General features: G+C 44.2%; 1 protein-coding gene across 1 annotated transcript; it reads left to right on the top strand.

Annotated features, from left to right (window-relative positions):
* The first annotated feature begins 3,258 nt into the window (after positions 1 to 3,258).
* LOC138064847 (asparagine--tRNA ligase, cytoplasmic) lies at positions 3,259 to 19,582 on the top strand. Its single transcript, XM_068928986.1, has 15 exons — positions 3,259 to 3,339; positions 4,474 to 4,556; positions 4,831 to 4,896; positions 5,004 to 5,096; positions 5,566 to 5,655; positions 6,947 to 7,025; positions 8,030 to 8,100; positions 8,379 to 8,465; positions 11,338 to 11,559; positions 11,961 to 12,160; positions 12,599 to 12,734; positions 13,790 to 13,903; positions 15,417 to 15,548; positions 16,089 to 16,220; positions 16,810 to 19,582. Exons 1-15 carry the CDS (start codon positions 3,297 to 3,299, stop codon positions 16,939 to 16,941), a joined length of 1,680 nt encoding a protein of 559 aa, XP_068785087.1. The 5' UTR covers positions 3,259 to 3,296; the 3' UTR covers positions 16,942 to 19,582.
* Positions 19,583 to 22,698: the final 3,116 nt, after the last annotated feature.

Raw genomic sequence — 22,698 nt, 5'->3', positions numbered from 1 at the left:
AATTCAGCCCAGATGGTGCAGCAACCTGCAAACCAGCAACCTGCAGACACTGCATTTGTACGTATGCAGAGATGAATGGTCCTGTATCAAATAGCTGCAACTGAGAGCTACAAAAATACTTCCTTAAGAAAGCCTTTGGTTTTAAATGTTACAGTGAGAAGCAACTTGCTGGCTGCTTCTGCCTGCTGCTGTTCTGTCTTGCTAGCTTTTTCACTGGTTTTGAGTCTATGTTCATTACTGCAGTATATAGTTTGTAGGTTTTTTGTTTTCTCTCCGGAAGACAGCTATTCTAGCAGAAAGTCTGCCATTACATTTAGCCCATCAAAATAGTTGTAAATGAGAACCAACAGGTGAGTTTATGCTGATTCTAGATGCCATCTGGCCTGTGCAATAACTATTTACAAAAGCTAAGTAAGGTTAGGAATCTGCTTTAGCTAAGGTTTGATTGTTTGAAGGAATAGTGACCAAAAAGTCACCTAAAGACCAGACCAAAAGACTGGTATTCCTCAAAACAATCACTTAAGTCAGTTATCTAATGTGGCAATTCATTTTTATATTATTCACTCCTGCATTTTCGTGGTATACTGCATTCCTATTTCTGCTGCTGAAGGAAGGTATTATCTCATACCCGCCTAGCCCACAGAGGCCTGCAACGGTCTGTTATTCCAAAAACAAGGAGGTGGAAGGAAGTGTGAATAGAGTCCTGAACGCTTTTGGAACAGTTAGCTTACTAAAGCACTTACTGTTTCCTGCCTACTTTCCAAATATTTAAAGATGTCCCTCATTCAACAGTTGACAATGTCACAGGGTGTTTGCAAACAGAATCTGAGACGTGAGCTTTAATTTTATGAAAAGACAGAGCTTATGTGATCAAACACAACGTTGAGGTGAAGTGTCTGCAGTGGAACTACCATAAATGAATATTCCAAATACTCAGTGCCCTGCATCTCCAAGTGCAAGATGAGGATGTTACCTGAGAAGAACAGGTAGTATTGAAAAGGTGACAGTGCGTTTTAAACAGAATACTGAGGAGCGTGGTCTGTATTAGGAGATGGAAAGAGACTTTTTAATGAGAGAATCTTTCTTGTCATTATCTTGAGCTCGAGTCAGATTTGGCACATTTGGCAATGTCAGTACTTGATGAGAGAGAGCTCCGTGAAAGAAGGCACACTTGCTGGAAAAAGCTGACTGCATCAGGTACCTTCTCCCTTCAGGGTGCCTTTGAACACGATAGAGTACTGAAGTGATTGCTCTTGCTCAAATTGCTGCATCTCATGTTGAGTTAAAACTCTTAGCCATTTACGTTAACTGAAGCGTACAGGTGGGTTAAGTCCTTTCTGCTTCATTAAATTCCTGAGAATTCAGGTAGGAGCAGATGTGGCATTCAAGGCCAAAACAGCCCTACTGGATTCACTTTTGCCATTCAGGCTCTGCAGGTATGCAAAGATGATGCTTTTTGTTCTATAGCAATATCCCTTTCCTTGGCAGGACAGATTCCTGTTCTTTCTGCCTCAACCCTCTTTCTCACCCGTCCTTCCAACAGCTGGTACCTGCTGAACTGCTGGGTAAAATCACAGAATCACAGAATGGTTTAGCTTGGAAGGGGCCTCTGGAGATCATCTAGTGTGGAAGGTATTTTGGGAAGTCGGCTACGTGACGAGAGACATGAAGACACGGCTGCAAGAACTGCTTGGATGTAACTGTGTGTCAGAAGGCAATGTGAAACGCGCCTGGGTCGCGTGGATTTGGGGAAGTGTCTGGTTGAGCGGATGTGGGGTTGAGGCTAGGTTTTGTATCAGCAAAAATGCCGGTACAAACAGGCTGACCGTATCTGGCTGTCGGGCATGATAAGTAACTAATGTTAGCAACCTATAAGGAGCTTGGCTGTTGCAATATGTATGAGCTAATTAACTCTATTATATAAGTCATGAAAATGTGCAAATAAACTGAGGCTTGTGATCATCATCGGATGAGCATGTCTCCCGTTGCTTCCGACAATCTAGTCCAACCTTCCTGCTCCAGCAGGGTCACAGAATCTCAGAATCGTTTAGGTTGGATGGGACCTCTGGAGATCATCTCGTCCAACCTCCCTGCTCCAGCAGGGTCCTCTAGAGCATATTGCCCAGGATCGCGTCCAGGCGGGTTTTGAATATCTCCAGGGAAGGAGACTCCACTACCTCTCTGGGCAACCTGGGCCAGTGCTCAGTCACCCTCCCAGTGAAGAAGTTTTTTCTCAGGTTCAGATGGAACTTGCTGTGGTTCAGTTTCTGCCCAGGGCCGGGCACCACAAAGAGACTGGCCTCATCCTCTTGACGCTCCCCCTTCAGATACTTGTACACGTTGATGAGATCCCCTCTCAGTCTTCTCTTCTCCAGGCTGAACAGCCCCAGCTCCCTCAGCCTTTCTTCATAGGAGAGGTGCTCCAGTCCCCTCGTCATCTTTGTAGCCCTCCGCTGGACTCTCTCCAGCGGTGCCATGTCTCTCTTGTGCTGGGGAGCCCAGAAGTGGACACAGGTTGCTACGATTTATGGCCACTGAAAACCAAGACGTCTCTGTGAGAATCGGGTGCCGCCTTCCCCTCAAATGAGTCCGAAGACCTGATAAAGTGTGCCGAAAGTCTCACCAGGTTGCAGGTTAAGTGACTGAACTCCAGTGCGCCTTGGACAGCGATTCGGGTCGCTTCTCCTGAGTTAAGTCCCTCATAAGAGCTTGTCTGGGATCCGCAAGCGCTGCCAGGCGAGAACCCCGGGTTGTGCAGGCGGGTAAGGACAACACGCGGGGAAACGAAGGAAGCCTGGAGCCCCCTGCGGACCTCTAGGAGCCCGGCGGAGCCAGGTGGGTTACGGGCACTTACACAGGTTTCTGCACTAACGCAAAGATTGGAGATCAGGTGCAACAGAGGGACGGACTCTTTCCCTCCGGAGTCTGTTGAGGCGGTAGTAAATTCTAGCAGGGAAATACTCTGAATTCACTCCTGGAAACAGCGTGCAGAATGCCTCCGTTCCTCGGGCCTGCTGAGCAAGCCGTAGTCGCTGCTAAGGGACAGCATCAGACCTCAGGCGAGAGGCCGACGCGCGGAGCGCTGCGGTCCGGTCCGGTCCGCGGGCGGCGCCACCGCCATTCCGGCGCGCGCTGCTGAAGGGCCCCTCCCTTCCCCTCCCCTCCCCCCCCCGCGCCGGGGCGGGGCCGGAAGGGGCGGGGCGGCTGACGCAACCGGCGGCGGCGGCGGCGGCGGCAGCAGCAGCAGCAGCAGCAGCAGCAGCAGCAGCAGCAGCAGCAGCAGCAGCAGCAGCAGCATGGCGGGCGAAGTCATCGGCAGGACGGAGGCGCTCGTCATGGGTAAGGCCCGGGGGGCCGCGTGCTCCGGCGGCGGCGCCGCCGCCGCAGGTCTGGTCTGGTCTGGTCTGGCCCGGCCCGGCACCCGGGCAGTGGAGCCGCGGCGGCGGCGGCGGCGGCGGCGCGATGGGGGCCGGGGCTGGGCAGAAGATGGCGGCGGCTCGCGGGACTGGGGCCGGGGTCGGGTAGAAGATGGCGGCGGCTCGCCGGGCCGGGCCGGGCCAGGCAGCGGCGGGGCGAGCCGAGCCGAGCCTGGCTCGGGGCCCCTGGGCGGCGGCGGCGGCGGCCCCGTGAGGCGGCGGCAGGACCCGCCGGGCCGGGGGCTGCCGGGCCCTTCTGCGGAGCGCGGCTCGTGCCCTTGATCCGGTTCAGGTACCGTCTGCGCAACCTGCTGCCCTGAAATTCCTTGCCTTTTCCTGTTTTAGGTTCTGTGTCCGCCTAGGATAGGCATTTCCCGAGAATGTACCTGTTAAAAGCTAAGATTAGTTTCGGTTTTTCACTCAATGGGGTAGATTTTGCTAGTAGGAAACACAACACTGATGTCACTTGTTATGGCAGCTTCTTATAAGTGTGTCTTGCGTTTCCATCCGTTTGAGGAGAATGTTTCTAAGGAAAGGTTCACCTGCCCAGACCTGAGCAGGGGATCGTGGAAGTGCTTTGTGGGTCCTGGAGCAAGTAGATCTTGTGCTCTGGTTTTTTCTTTGTAGTTAGGGTGTGGAAGAAGGAGGAGTTATGTTCAGTTCCTGTAACTCATTATTCGTTTCTTGGTTATGAGTCAGCTGGACGTTTAGCTGAGCTGTCTGACTTCTCTCAACTTGTCGTCCTCCTGCTGACCGAGGAAAAAGTTATTTTTATAAGAAGCTCTTTCACTTTTGGTTTCTGATGTTAGCCAGTAACTTTTCAGAGTTCAGTGTCTTGGAAGTCTCTTAAACTCTGACATAATTCACTTACTGCATGGGCTGATTTTTTTAAAATGGGAAATGTTAACCAAGTCTTATACTGTCAGTTGTTTTTGAAGGTTTATCACTGCTGATCATCTTGAAGACTTTAAATCATTGTGTGCATCCAGTTTCTTCCTGAATGTAGTCATAGTCAGTACTTTTTAAAGCAGCCGTCTGTATTTGTCCTGTGTTACAGAAGAGCTGTATGTCTCTGAACGAGAGGGCAGTGATTCCGCTGGTGATGGGACACAAAAGAAACCATTCAAAACTGTTTTAAAGGTAACTGCAGAAAACATATATGCTATTTCTTTTCAGTTACAGTTCAGTTGCACTTAGGTCAAGTGGCTGGCCTTGTGTATGTAATGTACTCCTAGGTGTAAATCTTATAGCTTTTTTCCCCCTACCCCTGAACTCTGGCCAGAAGGAGCAGAAGTAGATTATCTTCTCTGTCTCTCGTGACTTAGTCTGCTCTATTTCAGCATGGCTTTAGTTCACTTACAGTGCTATTCACTGTGTCACCTTCTCTCTCCTCCCTCCTCCCCCCAACCCTTAGGCTTTAATGACAGCAGGAAAGGAACCGTTTCCTACTATTTATGTGGATTCGCAAAAAGAAAATGAGGTACTGTAACAGAGCTTTCAAGTAGAAATTGTTGTTTTAATGCTCCTCTGTGTGAAGGGACACAAGCATAATTTGTTATTTTCTGCTGTCTCTCTGGATTCGTTTAGAGATGGAGCATTATTTCAAAGTCACAGATGAAGAACACCAAAAAACTGTGGCAGAAGGAACAAATGAAGAATGAAGCTAAGGAGAAGAAAGAGGTAGGTTGCAGATGATGCCGAGTTGGAAGTAGCGTGCTGTCTTTGTTTCCCAAAAACATTAAACAGTCCTACCTGCCAAAGAAAACATTTAGTTTGTTCCTCCCCTCTATCATTCTTTTTTCTATGTAGGTTATTTACAACTTGCTTTTTTTTTTTTTTTTTTTTTTTTTTTTTAGATTAGGATAAGCAAATGACTGAAACTGGATGAGTTTTGCATGATTGCAATCTATTGCCTTTAGACTTTCTAAAAAAACGTGGAATGCATCTGTGTATAGTTCCTCATCGTGGACTTGATGAGACGATTACCCTACTAGGTTAGGCCCTAGTAGGGTTAATGTCAAGGCTTTTCAGCATGCGTGTTGTCTGTAAGCGTACGTTATAGTCTCCAGTAACTGCGAAGAGTGAGAATCTTATAAAGCCTGGCAACAGTTGTTTAATTTTTTTCCCTTTTTTTTTTTTTTTTAACCAGGTAGAAGATCTCTTGAGAAGGGAGAAGAACCTAGAGGAAGCTAAGAAAGTTATTATCAAGAATGATCCTAGTCTTCCAGAGCCAAAATGTGTGAGTAAGATCCAGTGTACTTGATACGTGGCCTTAGTTACAGCCTTTTGTTTGCACAGACATTGGTTCTGACCCTGCTTTGTGGTGCTGGCAGCTGTGGAAGGCTGCTATCTTGTTGCTAACCATAAGTGTAATTTTGTTTTTCTGGTTATCTGCGTCTTCTAGTATATGGCTTTCATCTTTTTCACGGCTGCCTGAGCTTCATCGGTTCGTGCCTCAGGTTTTTGTGTCCATATCTGTCTACTGGTAGAGACCATGCTTCTGTTTGAAAAAGTTAATTAGTTTTGCTCCCATTAGTTGATCATTGATGTAGTAGAGAGTGCAGAAACACTGCTAGCTAGAGAACATAAGTTGTTGAGATATGGAGTACAGTTCTTATGTGGTTATTTCTACAGTCCTGCTGGATTTGGTGGCGCTGTGCAGGCCTTAATTTTAGTAAGCAGATATTACATGTGCTGCTGAGTGATGTTTCTGGACAGGCTCGGTGCAGCATGTGTGGAAGGTTTGAGCCTTGCGCTCTCATGGCTGCTGTTTGTGAAAGGGGCAGCTGTAGCCAGCTGTGCTGAAATCAGTTGCCAGCTCTTCTAGACTGCCAGAATCCAGCAGTCTTAGTAAGGCCTGGTCTTTCAAAGGTGCCTGTTGGATTAATTGTTCTGACCATAGCAGTGTTAGTACCTCAGCTACGTGTGTAGATGTACCTATGTCAGATCCAGATTTGACGTCCTCTGCTTCTTGAACTGCTAACTGAACTTGACTATTGAATGTTTTTAGAGATTCTTCCAGGGAAGTCCACTCACGCTTCAGAGCCCTGGAAAATGTTTCTTGGGAATCCTTTCTAAGTTATCTGGTGACTTAATGTATCTTGGAGTTCCAGTAGTACCTGAACACTCTGGTCTTCAGGTGTGAGCTGTTAAAGTGTTTTGACTTCTCTGTTTGGCCAAAGGCGAAGTGAGCTTCTTGACTGATCGAGGACTTTACAGTCTCTAGTCTCTTCATGGCAGAGTAAGCCTGCTGAATAGAATAGGCTCAATGTGAAGTCTGCAAGTATTGCCCAAACGTGCTGCCTTTGATGTAACTGGATAGAATACTCTTTCCTTCCTAAACAGCTGTTTAGAGTTGCCAGCTGAGCTCATACCTTGAATGGAACTTCCCTTCAAGTGCTGCGAGGAGATGTCTTGGGGAGGGGAATGTCATATCTATATGTATTCTAAGTAATTATGTGGAAAACGCCATCTAAATGGTGATTTACTCTTCTCCAGGTGACTGTTTGTTTTTATTCCTTGCTCTGCAGGTAAAGATTGGTGCTCTGGAGGCTTACAGAGGCCAAAGAGTGAAGATTTTTGGTTGGATTCACAGATTACGTAGGCAAGGTAAACCACAAGCACTTAAAGGTTATCAAAGCTATGCAAAAAGATGGAAAAATTCAGTAGCTATCAAAATCTGGAAACTTAGCATAAATGCTGTTTGATTCCTCCTGACCAGTTAATTATCTTTGGTTCTGCTTCTTTTGATGATTCTGGTTCCTAGAAAAAAGATTTTTTTTTTAATTGGATGCTTTTGTGAAGATTGGATAACCAGGGTGACATCACTTTCCCCATGTGAGCGGTGACTTGGGCCTGTGCATTCATCAGTTCTGTCAAACACACTTGTAGTCCCTCTGGACCTGAGCGCATTTGCTGAGGTCATGGTATGGCAGTGCAATCCCAACCCCGTTGGGGCTGGAGCAGGCTTTAGTCTTGATGTTTGTTTGAAGCTTGTTTTAGCTGAAGCTTGTTTTAGCTCAAGTTATATAAAATGCAGTTTTGTGAAAGAAGATCACCTCTTAGAAGACTGAGAGGTGATCTGACCAACGTGTATAAGTATCTGAAGGGGGGGGTTGTCAAGAGGATGAGGCCAATCTCTTCTCCATGGTGCCCAGCAGCAGGACAAGAGGCAATGGGCAGAAACTGAACCTGAACCACAGCAAGTTCCATCTAAACCCGAGAAAAAAATTCTTTCCTGTGAGGGTGACAGAGCATTGGAACAGGTTGCCCAGAGAGGTAGTGGAGTCTCCTTGGCTGGAGATATTCACAACCCGCCTGGACGTGATCCTGGGCAATATGCTCTAGGTGACCCTGCTGGAGCAGGGAGGTTGGACTAGACGATCTCCAGAGGCCCCTGCCCACCTTGGCCATTCTGTGATTCGGTGAAAGGCTCCTATAACTGAGTTAACGCTTCAGTGTTTACCTAGAGCATCTTTTTTGTTTGTTTTAACATGATCACAGTCCTTTGGTAGTAAGATGTATGCCAGTAAGTGATGTTTCTTGGAGTGAGTCTGTTCAATGGATCAGTGAATAAATCTGAGGCTCTCTGCATTTGTTCTGTTTTTAACTAGGAAAAAATTTGATGTTTGTTGTTTTGAGAGACGGCACAGGATTTCTACAGTGTGTCCTTTCAGATGAACTGGTGAGTTGCCATGATTTAATTCTGTTCTGTTTTTAAATACATGAACAGTTCATACCTCATCTGTTTTTCTTTTATATAGACCATTGGAAACTGTCCTAAACTTACTGATTAAATCTTACTGTTGTTAAATTCTGTCTCCTACCACTAGAGTTTTTTTTGTCAGTGTGAAAACTAAATAGAAGTGATTATGACTTAATCTTGTCCATGATTCAGTTAGATTGCGGAGGAAAAGTAAAAAATTATCTCAACTGTGTCTTTGTTTCTTTTTCTGTCTGTAGTGTCAGTGTTACAATGGGCTACTTCTCTCTACAGAGAGCAGTGTTGCAGTGTATGGGATGCTGAACCTTGTTCCTGAAGGCAAGCAGGTATGGGTGTTAGATAAGGCTGTGTGTTTGGGTTCTTCTGCTCTGTAACAGTTTATCATCTTCCTGATGGGATTAGAAGCAGAGGTGGACATAATTATTGGTTGAGTTCAGTGGGAATTTGTTGAAAAAACAAAGCCAAAAAAACACACCAAAAACCCAAACCTCCTAAAGCTGCTGCTGACACCTGCAGTTCAGTGTGTGTGTGATTGGGTGTGAACCAAGCAACTGTTCCACTTTACCTTTCGCCTGAAACAATTTTCCACTGATACTCTATAACTATAAAATATCTACAGGATGTATATCAATGGAAAATTATATTAAACAAATGGCATTGTTTAATTTTTCCTAGGAAAGGTTAGTGAATAAGGTGTATTCAGTTTTTATTTTATGAGATCAAGAACTTGGGCTTAGCTCTTGGTGAAGAGCCTACAAGCACATCTCAATATGTTGTTTGTTGTAAGGATATTCATTTGTCCTCCAGTGCAGGAGTATGAGCAAGGCGATTTGTTAACTTGCTTTGTAACACTGTTCCTAATGGTGGTCTCAGATTAGCAACTGGGCAGATGTGATTTTTAACCCTCAAAATATGATGGTCCTTATGCTTCATACCTCTCTCATAGTTGCGATCTACAGACTGTTACTGTTCAGGAAATTGTTTGAATCTGGCTAAAGCCATGTTAAGGAACTATGTGTGAAGAATGACCCATAAAAAGCATTCAAACAAGGCACCAGAGAAGCTTTTGGGACCCCTTATCTGGGATAGTGACTCAAAATACTCATCAGAACACATAGGCCTATATCAGGGTGTTTAGTCAAAATTACCTTAAGGCTTCTGTCTTAACTGACACAGGTGACTGAAAGACAAAAGTAAATGTGCATCTGTGTTGCAAAACCTAGGTTATAATGCAGAAACAGCAAGGAAGCTGAGGACACATTTGTTTTATTAAATCTTAAGTAGTCTTCTTTAAGACATGGACTTTTGATAGCTAATTGTGGCACTATTTTTTTTCTGAAAGAGAAAGCAAAGCAGTAATGTACATCTATTCTGTAAATCTCAACATTTAATCTTGCTGTTCTGTAAGCTTACCTCTTCCTTTAGATATATGCTCAAAACTGTCATCACCTATAGCAGTGAGAGTTAGTTTCCCTTTCTTGTGGATCGACACTCTATAGTCTATAGTTCTTTTGAGTAAGTTTACTAACTCTCAGAAGATAAGAGAAAAGTATATTTGGACAAAATCACATCTTGGAGCATTGTTGTGCAGTTTCAGACAGTGTTCCCAAGAGGCATTAGACAGTATTTGAGCAAAGTAGTTCCCTCTGTGGCTTTGCATAGTACATAATATGCGGTCAAAGCGGAACTCTTGTGTGGTATTTTGTAGATGATTGTTTTGCAAGCCATGTACTGTTGGTCATTACTGGCAGGTCTTCCAAATGAGACTTGGATAGGCTTAATTTTTCTAGTTCTCCCTGCCACTCAGGTCCTATCCCCAAGAGCTCTACTTAAGGTTAGAGCGACAAGCTCAGTTTAACTAGAGTCCATTGCTTATGTGTTCTTGTCTCATCACAAGAGTATAATGCTTTCAGTGCACAAAAACACCAGATTTGTATGTTGTTTGCAGTGAGTCAAAAATCTGTTCGTTAGATTTTTGTAAAACTGCATTTATATCTTGAAAATATGGAGGAAGGGTGCATTTTGGGGAATGAATGCATGCTCTCCTGTGGTTCAGACAGGGGAACTTTTGGCACCAGAAGTGCAGAGGTCAGTTCTGTAGCCCAGGCAGCCGGACAGGGCTCAGCCCTGGGTCTGGGACCTCTGTTTCTTATGTAGTAGGGACGAGAATGGGGGAAATTAGTATGAAATTTCTTGCTCTCACATAGCAGTGAAATGTTGCCTAGTGCAGAAAGATTGCTCGGGTGTCTCTGACAGGCAAACTCAAAGGTACCCATATACATAGTGAGCTAATTCTTCCCCTGTCCTGATCAAAGCAGCTTTTTTTTTTTTTTTTAACTTCTTTTGGAGTTTGCTGTCCAGAATGTGTCTCGACTAGTACAAAGAACCAAATATTTCAAATGTTGTACTGCAATCTTGAATCGGCGCTGTCTTCTAATATATGGGAGGACTCTTCACTGTGTGTGGTGTGATGTTCCTAAAGGCATATGGGAAGATATTTGTGCCTGCGTAAGCTAACATAGAATGATTCTGGTTGCAGGGGGGACCTCTGAAGGTCATCTGGCCCAACTCCTGCTTAAAGAGGACAACCTGGCCTAACACAGGCTCTAAGTGAGTTTGTGAAACTCTCCAAGGATTGAGATTGCACAGTCTCTCTAGGCCCATGCTCTAGAGTTTGACCATCCTTGTTGTGAAGATTTTTTTTCTTTATATCCAATTGAAAGCACCTTACTGCAATTCGTGACTGTTGTCCTTTTGCTGGATACATCCAAAAAGAGCCTGGCTCCATCTTCTTTATAACCACCCATTAAGTAGTTGAAGATAGTAAGGAGCTCCCCCTGTCCGCTTAGCATTCTGTTCTTCCTGCTGAATGAACCCCGTTCTCTATGATACATTACACTTAAGGTTCTAGATGTGTTCTGTTTATCTTTTAATTATCTGGCAATAGCACTCAATCCTGCAGTTAAGTCTGAAAGACTCGTGATGGGTTGGTTACAAATGGTGCTTTTCAAGGTGGTATGACTAGAGTGGTACAACTGGGTTATGAACCAGCCGCTTTGAAAATGACTGCATTTAGAAGGGTTTTGGCATCTTTGGTTTAAACTGGAAGGATTAACATCTCTGTCAAGATGCCACATGGTGACATCCAAGTGGCAAAAAGTGGACTTCTAAAATTGTTACTGCTCTTCAAATTGGCAGGCTCCAGGAGGCCATGAGCTGAACTGTGACTACTGGGAGCTTATCGGTCTAGCCCCAGCAGGAGGAGCTGACAATCTGCTCAATGAGGATTCGGAGGTTGATGTGCAGCTTAACAACAGGCATATGATGATTCGAGGCGAGAATATGTCCAAAATCTTCAAGGTGCGCTCCATGGTAGTACAAGCCTTCAGGGATCACTTCTTTGCCAATGGATATTATGAAGTAAGTATCTTTTTCTTTGTCTGCAAATGACTTCTTTAATCGCCTTTCTTCAGAGTCATCTTATTCTTAGAAGAACAGTATAGACTTTCTGATTGACCTAAAATAGGCAAAAGAAAAACTGTTTGTTAGGAAACTATGATTGCTTTTATAGGCATAGCCTGAGATCTCCAAAGATGTGCCCCAGAAGTGTCTACATAGAAGTGTTACAGCATGATTCATGAAAAACCTGCATGCTACTTTTTAGGCTACTGAAGGATATCAGAATGAAGTACTTGTATGCTTACATACAAAAGCTGCTAGATGGTGCTGTGGAAGAATGTGTCTTACATCACTGCCCTTGCACGTTATCATCGTTGTACTTAATTCTTCACTGAAGTAATGACGGTCCTGTTCTTTAACAGGTGACACCACCAACGTTAGTCCAAACACAGGTTGAAGGAGGCTCAACCCTATTCAAGCTGGATTATTTTGGTGAAGAGGCATTCTTGACGCAATCATCCCAGCTCTACCTGGAGACCTGCCTTCCAGCATTAGGAGATGTTTTTTGTATTGCTCAGTCATACAGAGCTGAGCAATCCAGGACACGCAGACACTTGGCAGAGTATGAAGAAAATGCACATATTTATTATGCATGTATAAGTGAATTTATAAAGCAGGGAAGCAGCAGACAGTTGGATGATGGAACGTACAGTAAGAAGATGGCATTAGGCTAATAGGGAAGGACTGATCAGAAGTGATTTTGGGGCAGCATCTTGTCTCAGTGAATGACCAGCAGGTCATAATGTGTTGACATCTACTGAGTGAAGACTTGGGCTAAACAGGGTGGCTGGAAAAAACTTCTTAAAAATGCTATTTAGAAGCAACAGTTGATACTGTTGTTTCATTGACAGTTTTTTTTACAGCCTTATTTCCTTTACAACTTAGAAGCGAGAGAAATGGAAAGGGGGCAAAGGAGGCTCTTTCTCTTGAGGCTTTTTTTCCATAGCTGAAGATAACTTGTTTATGTGTGGTTTTGTAATGGGATGGCCTTGTGTTTCAGATACACTCACATTGAAGCTGAATGTCCTTTTATAAGTTTTGAGGACCTGCTGGACCGTCTGGAGAACTTGGTTTGTGATGTAGTGGACAGAGTTCTGAAATCACCTGCAGCAAGCTTACTGTTTGACATAAACCCGGTAGGCAGCAGCGTGGAAAACAGTCATGAATAGACAAGAAAGCCTGATCTTTTAGCCTTTCGTGGTCAGCACGCCTGTCCGTTTGGAAAAGGCAGGGAGCTCTGCTTACTTCTGTAGCAGTGTTCAGAGATATCAAAAGAGTGATGATACTGCAAGGTTGATAACTATGCTTCCAGGAGCAGGGGCCTGTGGTGTGAGAAGTTGTGGGCTGGTAAGGTCCAGGAGCCACACGTGCTAGGATTTTATTGTAATGTGCACTGTACCAGTGGAACAAAAACCTGTCCCAGAGCTTGTAGTGTTGACCAGCAGGTACTTGCAGATTGAGCACAAGGGAGCAATCGCACAACTCCAGTGTTTTACTTTCTGTTGTGAAAATTGGAGCTCTGTAAATCTGTCTTGCTTTGTTAGAGATGCACTGTCTGCGTCTCTGCAAAGAAAGTCAGCAGTCTCTTAAACCATGTTATCTCCATCTCTAACTCTTCTCTCATAGGCTTTAGAGGCTCTGTCATCCCCAGCTGTTATGAATTATTTTCCTGATAAACACTACATTCTTACTGCTGGGTTCAGTTTTAAATTTGGGCTGAGATGGGGGCAAGCGGTAGGAAATAGCACAGGCACAAGCCACCCTGTGAACGTCTCACAAATGTACAGCTGTGGCAGGTTCTGAAACAGTTCTGTGTGCAGGAAGGTGTGAACGTTCTGTCGTGGCTTAGTACCCTGTGGCCCTGTGTGTGGAGCCTCTGCAGAATAGGTGTTAAACTGACCATGTATGCAATGGATTCACAAAAGGCACCAGCCTTGAAAACACTTTCTTCTCCTTCTCCTACCATCTTTTTCAGCATCTGTTCTGTGAACTTTACTGCATTTGGTAGACAGTTGTGTTTTGGTTCTTGCTTCAGCACTTCTCTGAGCTTGATCTTTTAATTAACCATTTATTGATGCATGAGCTGGAAAGAGTCGTGTATAAATTTGGAAATAGACTTGCTGATCAATTAGAAAAATATCTTTCTTAAAGATAGGCTTTTAATCGTTTTTATGTCTGTCCTTATTTGCAGGGCTTCCAGCCCCCTAAACGTCCTTTCCGACGAATGAACTATACTGATGCCATCGCATGGTTAAAGGAACATGATGTGAAGAAGGACGATGGCACTTACTATGAGTTTGGAGAGGTAATTATTTGTGAGGCTCTTGAGCAATTAAACAAAAGCCCATAGCCCTGCACTAAATAGCAATAGTCAGTGACTGGAAGAACAATGTGTTTGAGCCATAAATCTACTGGACTTGTTGCTGTGTGGAATCTGTTCTGTTTTGAGTGATACTGATGAGTGAAATTCTAGTCCCATTTAAGTCAAAGTGGATTTTGCTGTAAAACTCAGGCCTGGACTGTGCTGGGAGATGTAGTGATGCTGTATTGCAGTTGCACTGGGGGGATGTAAGCAGGGCTTGGGTTTTCATGCAATATCTTTGAACACTGGCATAGAAATCTCTTTTGTCATCTGTCCATCTGTTCCCTGCCTCACTTTTTTGCCACTATGTAAGGCAGAATGCCTTGAAGGAGCTCAGTAGGACTTGGTGTCACCATAGTCATAAAAGGATTTAAGAGAAGCAGGGTTGGTAGGGAGAGAATATATAATTTTCTTAACTTTAAAACCTACAGAGTAAAGTCTGAAGAAAAACTGATTGCCCAAAATCTCTGTGCTTTTTTTTTTGTTTTGTATTTTTTCTGCTGTTTTTTTTCCCGTCTGTATGAAAGGATTAGGGAGATGAAGAGAAGGAGCCCTACATTCAATGCAGTTTGAAGGCTTTTCCATAGGGAAATAAGGATTCTGCTCTCCTCTCCCCACCCTGTTTCAGATGGATGCTTTCTTTGTGAGAAGGATTATGTTCCTATTCCTTCCTTACCCTTTCCTTGCTGCGTACAACAAGTCAGTGCTGCAATGCAGTGTTTGGCTGGATTAAAAACAAGTAACTAGCAGGTGTGACTGTGGTTTTTCTTTTTCTTTTTTTAAAAACCCTCTAATATTCTGACTTTAACTCAGAGTCTAAGAAATGTGTGTTACCATTGGCTGAAAGAGTTAAACCTTTGGGGGATAGGAGGAGGTTTTTTAGGTGAACACACAATGTTTGTTTTAACAAGCCATGGTTACATCATCACTGGTGTTTTGTGTCTTATCTGTGTAACTGTGGCGTCATCCTTCCCACCTCCCCTCTCTTAAACACTAAAGCTGCTGATTTGGTCAAAATGAAATTTCTGATTAAATACTTTGCTAGATGTTTCACAGTTTATCAAATTTCAGTCAGAAAATTTTAAAAACAAAATACTCTCATGGCTGTAAGTGGTCAGTTGAATTTAATAAGTAAGCCTGTATGCATAACAAGGAAGCACTTAAACTTCTTAGTTTTAAGGTTTGCAGAAAACAGTTTTGGGGAGGAAGGAATGGAGGCTCCTCAGTGTTTACTAGTCATCTCCCTCCAGGTTAGGTTTCTTCCCCTCAGCTTTTTGTCTGACACATTGGGATGATTATTTATATAAAGTTTCTTGAGTTCTAAGATAAGGTTGTTATCAAAATTTAGGTACAATGGGTGAATGTGTGGGTATGAGTGCTCTGAAACTATCTTTGTTTCTTTCTTGCCTGATATGTTGCGGGACTTGGTTTTGCATAATAAAGTCTTTAATCATAGGATATTCCTGAAGCTCCTGAGAGATTAATGACGGACACCATTAATGAGCCAATCCTGTTGTGTCGATTTCCTGCAGAGATAAAGTCCTTTTATATGCTGCGTTGTTCTGAGGATTCCCGGCTTACGGAATCTGTAAGTTGGTGTTTTACCTAGTGTTACAGGCCCCTAAACAGAATGAGAACGTCTGTGTGAATGAGCATAAAATGAATGAGAATTACAGCAAAAACTTGAAGAATTCTTATCAAATTTCGTTTTGGGAGTCTGTTAGCATGGCTTGTTGGTGCTAAAAGAAATAAGCAAAGCAACTCTAAAGTGCTCGTAAATAATCTAAAGACAATACTCCTCTGACTGTTCTCGAAGTCTGTCTGAAAACTAGCTGTTTGGCAGCCAGGAGGAGTGGACGTTGTTCTCAGCAATGCTACTGTTCTTGCATTTTTGTAGTTCAGTATTGTCAGGGGTATTGGAGATAAAATTAGAGAACCTGGGTCAGTTGATTTCTTCTGTCTATAAGTTGAGTTAAATAGGAGCTGCCTTCCCTTCCTCCCTCATAGAGAGTTAAAATTATATGGTAAAAAGTGTTACGGAAATATGCTTTTGAGTTTGGGCTATTTTTCCTCCACCTTCTGTAGACAGCTTATTTATGCTAGCTTGATCTCATGTTGTGTGCTGTAGGTTGATGTGTTGATGCCTAACGTTGGTGAGATTGTTGGAGGCTCTATGCGTATCTGGGACAGTGATGAGCTAATAGAAGGCTATAAGAGAGAGGGCATCGATCCCACACCGTACTACTGGTACACTGATCAGGTGCGTAAAATAGTCCACGTGCTGCTTGTCGGGGAACGTGGTATCTGAATTTTTTTAAACTCCTTTTAAAATGATGCTGTCTAAATTGGAATCAGTTTTATGGCCAGAAGTAGATGATTGTTTAGCCATTTGCAAAATGGAGTAACAGCTTCTGTTCTGTTGAAATTGCTTTTGTTTGCTGCAGTGCACCCTGCCCTTCCAGATCACCTTCATTAGACATTAGGCTTATGCTGGTATGTGCCTCTTGTAATGCCTTCTGCAATGCACTCACTGCCTTTGTGAGGCCCTTGTCATTAGATAAAGACAGGTCGGTCTCTTCAAATTTGAATAGTTCTACCTAGTTTAACAGGAGGAGAGAAGGATGAGATTGAAAAAGAGTCATTAAGACTTCTTTTTCAGCTTCCTTTTCTAGTCTTTCCCCCTCAGAAACTGAACAGAAATATCTTGCCTGGGAAGACCATAATCCAGTTTCCCCATCATTCATTCAGAAAATGATTTTTCTGTTTTTTTTTTTTCCTGCTGGTGTTATTTAGCTTGTTATTTAGATAATTGCATGTTTAGTATCTTCTTTCTACTTTTAATTTCACAGAGGAAATATGGCACCTGTCCTCATGGTGGATATGGTTTGGGGTTAGAACGATTCCTGACCTGGATTCTGAACAGGCACCATATCAGAGATGTCTGTCTCTATCCACGCTTTGTCCAGCGCTGCAAACCGTAGCCATCCTTGTGATGAAATGCTAGAAAATCAAGCAACTGATGACTGGAAAGGAACGATTCACACCACCATGCTATGGCCTGCCTGAGAACAAGACTTACTGCAGCTTGTTGTTAATGCAATCACTAATTTAGTTGAAAAGGGAGGGAACCCTTTTTAAAGGAAAATGCTATTAATTAACTGCAAGAACACTTTACAAAATTTTTTTGGTGTATATATACTCTCAAGTCACCATAAAACAAAGATCCTAAGCTAGCATTTAAAAAGCAGCAGAAACATTTCTCCCTTTAATTTCTGTGGTTTAAGACTAAAATACTTGGGGCGTGTAATTTTTCTTTTTTGACCTCTGTTCTCTCTTTTGTGGTTTCTTGTTGGAGAAATCAGAAGGTCAAGCTCTCTAAATTCCCAAATATTGACTTTTGAGAATGTTATGAAGATGTTATCATCTAAATAGCTCAATGAAGTATCAATTAAGAATAAATATATTAAGCGCTGCACTTTTTAGCTCCTGCTGCTTTTAAAGAAAGTTTTATTTGAATTTATTCAGTAGCAAGGTATGTTGTATTGAATGCAAAATTCCACTGCAAGAAAGGTACTTTTTTTCTAATTATTGTCAGAAATTGAGACTGATTGTGAGGCACACTGTTAGTTGTCCCTGGTTCTTGCAGACAGAGCACAATAGTGGGACCATGCACACCTAACGTGCTGAATCACCGTTCTAGTTACTGTTCTGTTAGACACCTGGATGTTTGCGTTGCCTTTAAAACTAAGGTTCTTCCCACTGTTTCAAACAAGAAATGACGGATTGATGACTTGGAGAAATTGGTAACTGTGAAATAGAATTGGTTTCTAGCATTGTATGCTGACTGAATTACTGTCCTCTCTAGATGAATTGTAGTTTAAGCAGTGCTTTCCCATTTCATGCTGAAGAACGCTTTAGTAGAGCAGTCCCATGTTTCCCAGCTGGCCCATTGTACTCTTCTGCTGCTGCTTCTTAGCAAATTCTCTGCTGTAATCAGGTTATCAAATAGAATTAATTAAATATTTAACCTGTTGAGTCACTGAATGCTTTTTAGCCATAAATAAACTAAGTCCTTTTACTACAGTGGGGGGAAAAAAAATGAGTAGGTGTATCATTTGCTGCTTGAACCGAAATTTTTGTCTGGATTTGCCATTCATAAAATTGCTCTTGAGCTGTCTCATGTCTGTATTTTTATAGTAAAAGACTGGGTGTTTTCCTTCATCTAGCGTGTTACATACACAAACTAGTCTAAATCAGCAATCACTAAATTCATGGCAATATGGAAAAGTTGGTGTGCAAGACAATAGTTCTTGACCTGTAATGCTTGTGGGTTTTTTTTCCCCTCCCTTCCCTGGCCCTTTATAGCAGACTTGCTTAATAGTCTCCATCTTGCCTTAGACAATATCTACACTGGAAGAACATGAGATGTGAATTTTAAGTGCAGCAAACATCTTCTAGAAAAAATTGAACCAGGTCTTTTTGTGTTGTGATAGGTGGGTTGTGGCTTTGTTAGTTTTAAGCTTAAACCCCAGTAACATAAAAGCAGGAATGTTTATGACTTGGATAATCCCCCTCAGAAACATCCTGTAGAGAGTAAGTGAGAAATTAAGGTGCTGAATAATTAGTTGCCAGGGCACCAACTCCCAAGGGAGTGGGCCGTGACTTCTGGCTGCTGGGACAACTGAAGCATCTAGTACTTTTGCAGCTGTGATGGCCCAAGGTCAGAAGCAGGGCCAGGTTTTTTTTTTTTTTTTTGTAGTGGATGTAATCTCTCCGTCACAGCACCTGCTGTAGTTGGAAGCAGTGAAGTTGTGCCCAGAGCTGCTCTTAAGTGTGGATTGTGTGTCATCTTGGGGTTTCTTTGGGACTACTGTGGCGTTGCTGCGTGACCCGTGGTGTGCCTTTGAAGAAGGGATGTGAGGAATAAAACTTTGAGGATGAATGAAAGATGCTCTAATAAATGAGAATTGCAAGGATAGTTTTTTCCTTCCTGTCTACATGTATCTCTGAGTTTACACTTTCCACCTATTTTCCAGTGCTATTTTTCACTGCTTTGTGCTGATACGCTCCAGAGGCTTCTGTAATTCACAATTTGTTTAAACTTAAGAATGTATGGATATATAAGGAGAATTTCTGAACGTGTAAGGGTTTCTATCAGAAATTTTTGTTCAAATCACTGGAGTGATGGGAAGGGGAAGCCTGGGAAAGAGCTCCTCTAGTTCTCCTATAGGAGTCTCAGGACTTGAAAGATGCTAGTGGAAGAGGCGGATCAGACAAGGAGGTTAAAAGGTGACTGGAATGAAAGATGCCATCGAATCTCACTTCATAGGGAATGCTGTGGAGTTCCCTGATCTGCTTCGGGTGCAGAGACGGTGCTGGGCCAGCTCCTGCATGAGAAGGATCCCTGAATTAAGCAAAAGGCTGTGTAAGCCTGTTGGTGGATTATTAAGGACCAATGTCTTAGCCAACCATTAAAACCTAGTGGATAGGCACGTGGTAAAGTATTGTTTCAAAACAAACCTCTGTGTTAAATAGGATTGGTGTAGTCCCTGGTTTATGGCCTAGGCACAACTCAGGCCTTTATTTGTTAAAAAAAATAAATTAATTGAGAAATAAACAACATTTCTTGGTTTTTGTTTCTCTTTCTTCTCTGTCCCCAAAGATTTTCTAGTTTCTGATATGCCTACGTTCCCCCTCCCTATGCCACTGTCTCATCCACTCATTGAACCTGACCTCGGGCCGCGCTTGTGGACCTGGCAGGACATCAGAGTACTACCTTGGCAGTCCGGGCTTCAGCCCTCTGCGGGGCAGCCTGAAATCTGCTTCCAAGCTCAATTGTTCATGGAGAATTTCACAGGTCACTGGAAGAACAAAAAGAAAGCGCGGGTGTTTAGATAAACTGCTGGTAGTGCAGCCCTGGGGTTACTGAGTGGTTGCTGAGAGTCTCACAAACAGAAGAGAACTGGGTCTTCGTTTGAATAACAAACTTCTGAAGAACCTGTCAGTTAAGACTGGTACCAAACCCTAGACCAGTGCTGTGAAGCTGAGGTGGCAGAAGCATGTTCTTGCTAACGAAACGTCAATTGGATCACCTGGTGTCAGGGACCCTCGGGGGTCCTTTCACCCACCATCACTGCCCACTGCAGCTGCGTTCCCCAGTGCCACCATGGAGAACTGCTTAGCATCTGCTCCGTGGGGCAGCGGCACCGACCTGCCTGAACAAAACCAACTGCTTTGGCTGCGTGCTTCAGTGTTCCCTGCTGTTCTGCCCAGGTGCCTGTTTGGTGGTTATATCCCACCTTTAACTTCCCATCCGGCACTATGGATAAACTGGAGGCAGGAAGCAGGACTGGGTTGTGCCGGACTGTGCAATGAGCAGCTAAACGCTCTGCCTCCCACCTTCGAGACGAGCACAAGTTTATGGACAGCTCAGAATTTTATCAGGCGTGGGGACTTTCAAACCAGTAGGGAATATATTAACATAAGGTTTTGCTTTCGTATAAATGAGTCATCCCAAAATGAGGAATTAACTTGCTGAGCTTCTAGCCCGGTCTGCGCTGGAATAAGTGGATGCAGCCGTACGAAGGGCAAATGCAAAGCACCCGTGTCTATCAGGGCTGAACGCAGCCCAGTGACAGGTGGGTGTGCACACGCGTAAGCCTGAAAACATTGAGACGGGCTTTGAGAAAGGTCTTCGCTGTAGGAGCTGTAGTCAGCAAATATGCGTACTTCATCCCCCTGGATCCCTTCCTTGCCTCCTTAAGCTGTTCATGGAGCAATTTCTTAAGCTGCTGCTAGAAGATGTGGGATTCAAATTAGATATCAATGAGCAGCCTAATTTGTCAGATATTTGTTCCTTAGTGTTTGTACAGGGAGCGGAGGTTACCAGGCAAGCTTTGCATGTCTGCACCGGTGCGCTTGAAGGGCCGAGAGCCCCGACACAGAGCTTAGCTCCTGCCTTGGTGCAGGCTGTTGCTATCTGTTCTATAACTGCGGTAGCTGTGGCGTTCCCCGTGAGCTGGAGCTTGCCCAAGTTACATTGCTGCATATGCACACGTCCTAACATTTTGCTGGCTAAATTTAGGATGCGGAAAAAGGGGTGGAAGGAATACAGCGTTAGAACAAGAAGCGAGCGCCTGAAAGTGCGCAAGAGCAAGGCAGTAGCAAGGCCAAGAGTACGTCCCTGTCTGACTGAACACGCTGCCTTTGATTCATAACATCCACAAATGCCATGAGGGTGTCGGTATAATGGAGAAACAAGTTGCTTTGTAATGGTGCGCGGAGGTGCTGGTGGTCATAAATCAAGGTCTGTGGATATCTGCCTCCCAGCAGAGAAACTCTGTTCCTCCCAGCATGTGAAGAAAATCTCCTCGTAAATGATGCAGACTGTAAACACAGCGCGTATCTGTGTGTGCAACGTGCAGCTGCGTTGCAGAGCTTTCCTCCTGTGCCCTGTCAAAGACCGAATTTGCGCTTTGAAACGTCTGATCTGTCTATGCGTTAGAGAAGATTGCAGCCTGCAGAACACAGAAGTGCAGTCGCAGTAAATAACCATTTTTTTTCCGTGTGCGTTGGGCCGAGACCAAGGCGTTCATTGCGTTTCGGAGTGCAGGCAGGTCGCCAGCCTGCGGCCCCGCTCGGGCCAGGCCGCGCTACTGCTCACGGACCAAGCCCCGCGGGCTGTGGTGCGCTCCCGCTTACGGTGGGCAGCTTGTGCCAAGCGCTGCAGAAGTTACTGCAGCCTCAGGGCGGGAAGGCGCTTGTTGTGCTTGCTGTTTCTCGCGCTGTAATTTTATCAGATGTGTTTAAGTAAATATCATGTTCTGGCTAGTACTTTTCCTGTGGTCATCGGAAAGGTGTACGAGTGCAGGGGTAAATAAAGGCCTAGGAGTAGACGTTGCTTTGCTACAGCCGCGTTGCTGCGCTGCTTGCACGCGTGACCCTGTGGAGCGCTCAGCACCGTTTCCGAGTAGGCGCTGCCCTACTGGAGCGTCCTTCCCAAACTGAAGCCTCCCGCCCTCCCTGCTTTCCTCCCTCCTTCCCTGCTTTACTTTCACCTGTGTGTGTGTGTGTGTGTGTGTGTGTGTGTGTGTGTGTGTGTGTGTTGACTTCAGTCAAACTTGTTTTTGTCAGTAAAAGCTCATGTGAAAATACCTCCCATCATAAACACAAATAAAAACAACATTTAAAAAAATTCCAGTTAAATGTGCTTTTGCAGGGGCAAAGCCTGGCCAATAATCTGTTTTCCCTGAATTGAGTCTGCGCACCTCTGGTCCCTCTTTAACGTACTCAACGGAGAGACAAAAGAGGGTGAACTCGGTTTTGTTGCCCCTTTGCTGTGGCTGTGCTTCTGCCTTTCTCACGTAAAGAGGGCAGATGACAGAACGGTTCACCAAGAGCTGAAGATGCTCTGCGGACCTTTGGTACCCTCGACCTCGACCCCTGGACCTTCTGGATTTTGATACAGACCGTTTATATTGATGTTGCTCTATTAACACTGTACATCTGCGTGCTGTGTTACTGGCAGGGGCCATGTCCTTCCCTTTCCAGACCCAGCGTAACCTCGAAGCCTAAGGACTGTCCACAGAGGTGGGAATAACCCGGGTTACAGGGGATGGAGGTGGCCCTTGGAGGAGAGGACAATTACTAGAGGCAAAATGAGGAGCCCGATCGTGGAAGAGGCCATGAGCTAACGTAAACTGGAAGAAGTGCTGTACAAGGCTCTTCATGAACCAGAG

The sequence above is a fragment of the Struthio camelus genome, chromosome Z (assembly GCF_040807025.1).
Source record: "Struthio camelus isolate bStrCam1 chromosome Z, bStrCam1.hap1, whole genome shotgun sequence".
NCBI lineage: Eukaryota > Metazoa > Chordata > Aves > Struthioniformes > Struthionidae > Struthio > Struthio camelus.
The sequence above is the reverse complement of the archived record's forward strand: the minus strand, read 5'-3'. Positions and strand labels throughout refer to the sequence as shown.

Excerpts from the sequence above, each read along its gene's own strand:
- LOC138064847 (XM_068928986.1), top strand. The coding sequence starts at position 3,297 with ATGGCGGGCGAAGTCATCGGCAGGACGGAGGCGCTCGTCATGG. Across the intron at positions 4,557-4,830 it reads CATTCAAAACTGTTTTAAAG|GCTTTAATGACAGCAGGAAA; the intron begins GTAACTGCAGAA and ends CCCAACCCTTAG. Across the intron at positions 8,466-11,337 it reads TTGTTCCTGAAGGCAAGCAG|GCTCCAGGAGGCCATGAGCT; the intron begins GTATGGGTGTTA and ends TCAAATTGGCAG.